The sequence below is a fragment of the Alligator sinensis genome, unplaced genomic scaffold (assembly GCF_000455745.1).
Source record: "Alligator sinensis unplaced genomic scaffold, ASM45574v1 scaffold1057_1, whole genome shotgun sequence".
NCBI lineage: Eukaryota > Metazoa > Chordata > Crocodylia > Alligatoridae > Alligator > Alligator sinensis.
In genome coordinates, this window is record NW_005843672.1 from 40,606 (window position 1) to 43,066 (window position 2,461).

The 2,461-nt window shown below is 38.2% G+C and overlaps 1 protein-coding gene across 1 annotated transcript in view; it reads left to right on the plus strand.

The window, feature by feature from the left end:
- The first annotated feature begins 602 nt into the window (after positions 1 to 602).
- OTOR (otoraplin) overlaps positions 603 to 2,461 on the plus strand; it is a 6,957-nt gene continuing 5,098 nt past the window's right edge. The window contains exons 1-2 of the mRNA XM_006039066.2: positions 603 to 1,209; positions 1,675 to 1,814. Coding sequence (XP_006039128.1) covers positions 1,086 to 1,209; positions 1,675 to 1,814 — 264 coding nt within the window. The 5' untranslated portion in view covers positions 603 to 1,085. The remainder of the gene's footprint in view (positions 1,210 to 1,674; positions 1,815 to 2,461) is intronic.

Below are 2,461 nucleotides of genomic sequence, written 5' to 3' on the forward strand. Positions count from 1 at the left end.
TTACAAAAATGGCTATAACGTTTATAATAGTCTGTTCTACTCCTTATCTGAAAGATGGCATGTCTATCAGCACTAGAAGTTCCCTGGGCCATTGCTTTCAAGAGTGCCACTTTGTAACTTGTCACACTATCTGATGCACCTAGGTCACATGGTTGCATACAAGTACTGAACTGGCTTAGCTTTCCATAACTTAACTGCTTGCTCCCAGGAGTCAGCGCTATGACATCAAGTATTTCATCCCTCACCCCCTTTTCCTGAACTATCCCCTGCCTTTTCTTCCCATGCAGTGGCTGGGTGATGACTTAAAATGTCATCTTCTGAAGATAAAGGAGTGTTTACAAGTCCGCTTGCGAGGCTGTTCGGTGCCTTGTGTTCAAAATCTCTTCAGCCTGAGTCAGGCTGCGTAAACTAGACTTACATGGAAGGAATCTTTGCATAACGTGAATAATATGTTTGCTCTCTAACAAGGCATTAAAACCCAGGTTGTGCTATAAGTGTGCAGTGCCTGAACTGTAAACTTCACAGTTTAATTTGTTGACTTGCAAAGCATTTCGCTGGGGCTCAGCTATACGAGACTCCTGCTTGGTCTGTGTACATTTGTAGAAGCACCTTAGGATGTTGGTGTCCTCTATAAACAACACTGGAGCAGCGTCTGCCCCAGAGAACTCATAATCTAGGATGGTTTGTTATGCTTTCTGCATTTCATGAGAATCCAGATTTTAAAAGAATGTGACTTCATTTGCTGCATAGTGGGACTGGTCTGTTTTTGATTCTCAGATGATTTTGCCTGAGGTCATGTTCAGAATATTACACTTAATGGAAGCTTACAGGAAAACGTAGAATGTCTGGGTAATACAGCAGTTTATTGAAGCAGTGCTACAAAGGGGCTTTGGAAAGAAAGGTAAATACAACCTGAGGATCCCCTGGAGCCCATGGTTTCTCTTAAAGCAGTGGAATGTTGCCCTAATCTATTCCCATTGGTCAGGGATGTTTTTCCAGATGGTTAGCTTTTTCCATAAAAGATAAGGATTACTGGACCTGACACACATTTGTGAGAGAAGTCTCAGAAAGAGCTTTGCAAGAAAATGGCACCCACTGTTTATGTAGTCATACTGCTTTTATGCCTCGGGTTTACGTATCCTGTTGTGACTGGGACTTTTATGGACAAACTTGCGAGCAAGAAGCTATGCGCTGATGATGACTGTGTCTGTAAGTATTTATATTTATACTCTAGTAAAGTATGTCAGCGGAGGTAAATGAGCCATTTGTGTAAAGTAGTATGGAAAAATGCAAGAATAAGCTGTGTTAACTTTTTTTGTGTAAAGTCGGGCTTGCACCTTAAAAAAAAAAAAAAAAGCCCCAAACCCCCATGAAATTGGGAATTAGTTTTGCATGTGGGTTTTCCACAGTGAATCTTTTTTTTTTTTTTTTAAGGGCTTTGTTCCAAAATTCACCCAAATATTACTTTTGAAGGAAAAGTAATAAAAAACTTTTACTACTCACCATTGCAGCAAACATTTTGATGAAGTGAAATAGTCTCTAGTATAGATTTAATCTCTGTTTGCAGTCTGGCAGGCTCTTCTGTGATTACTTGCAGCATACTGTGGTTGTATTTGTACAGTTATTATAATATATACCCTTCTAAAATTCATCTGCTTTTTTCTTTCTTTACAGACACCATTTCCCTTGCCAGAGCAGAAGATGATTACAATGCACCAGACTGCAGGTTCATTAATATTAAAAAAGGGCAGTTGATTTATGTTTATTCAAAGCTAGTGAAAGAAAAAGGAGCTGGAGAATTCTGGGCTGGCAGTGTAAGATTCTTCTGTATAAAAGTATTAATCTACCTCTGGGTAGCTTGTAGTGTATGTGTGTGTGTGGTTTGTTTTTGTTTTTGCATTTTGTTTTGCTTAGTTTTATTAAGTGAATTTTAATATTGAAAATAATTCAAACCATTACATCTGAGATCTTTTTTAAAAGGCTTGTATAAAATGCAGGAATCCAAGTTCTGCAGTGTTCAGAATGTTTCTGGCGAGGAGAAGGCATATAAAAATTAGATAAATACTTGAGGAAAATTTTTTTCACAGTTCGTGTGACCAGACTCTGGAATAGACTGTGAATCTGTGATAGAATGGATATGGTGAAGTAATTACACCAAGTTCTATTCTTTTTGCTGCCAGCTATTGGGATACACAGATGATAATTTAGTTATCTAAATCTGAGAATAGACACCTTGATCACAGTGGGTCATTGTCTTAATGCTAACTTTACATTTTAAGGAGAATAAAACAGCATTTCACCTTTTATAAGGAAGATTTGAGAAATAATGTATTCCAAGTACAATCTATTGGAGCCATATGCATGCACGTTCTGGCTTGTATTTGCTCTTATCACATCATGTGCCAGCTCATCAGGTAGTTCAAAATCCAAAGGCCCCAAAAACCCAAAGTAAGGAAGAGCG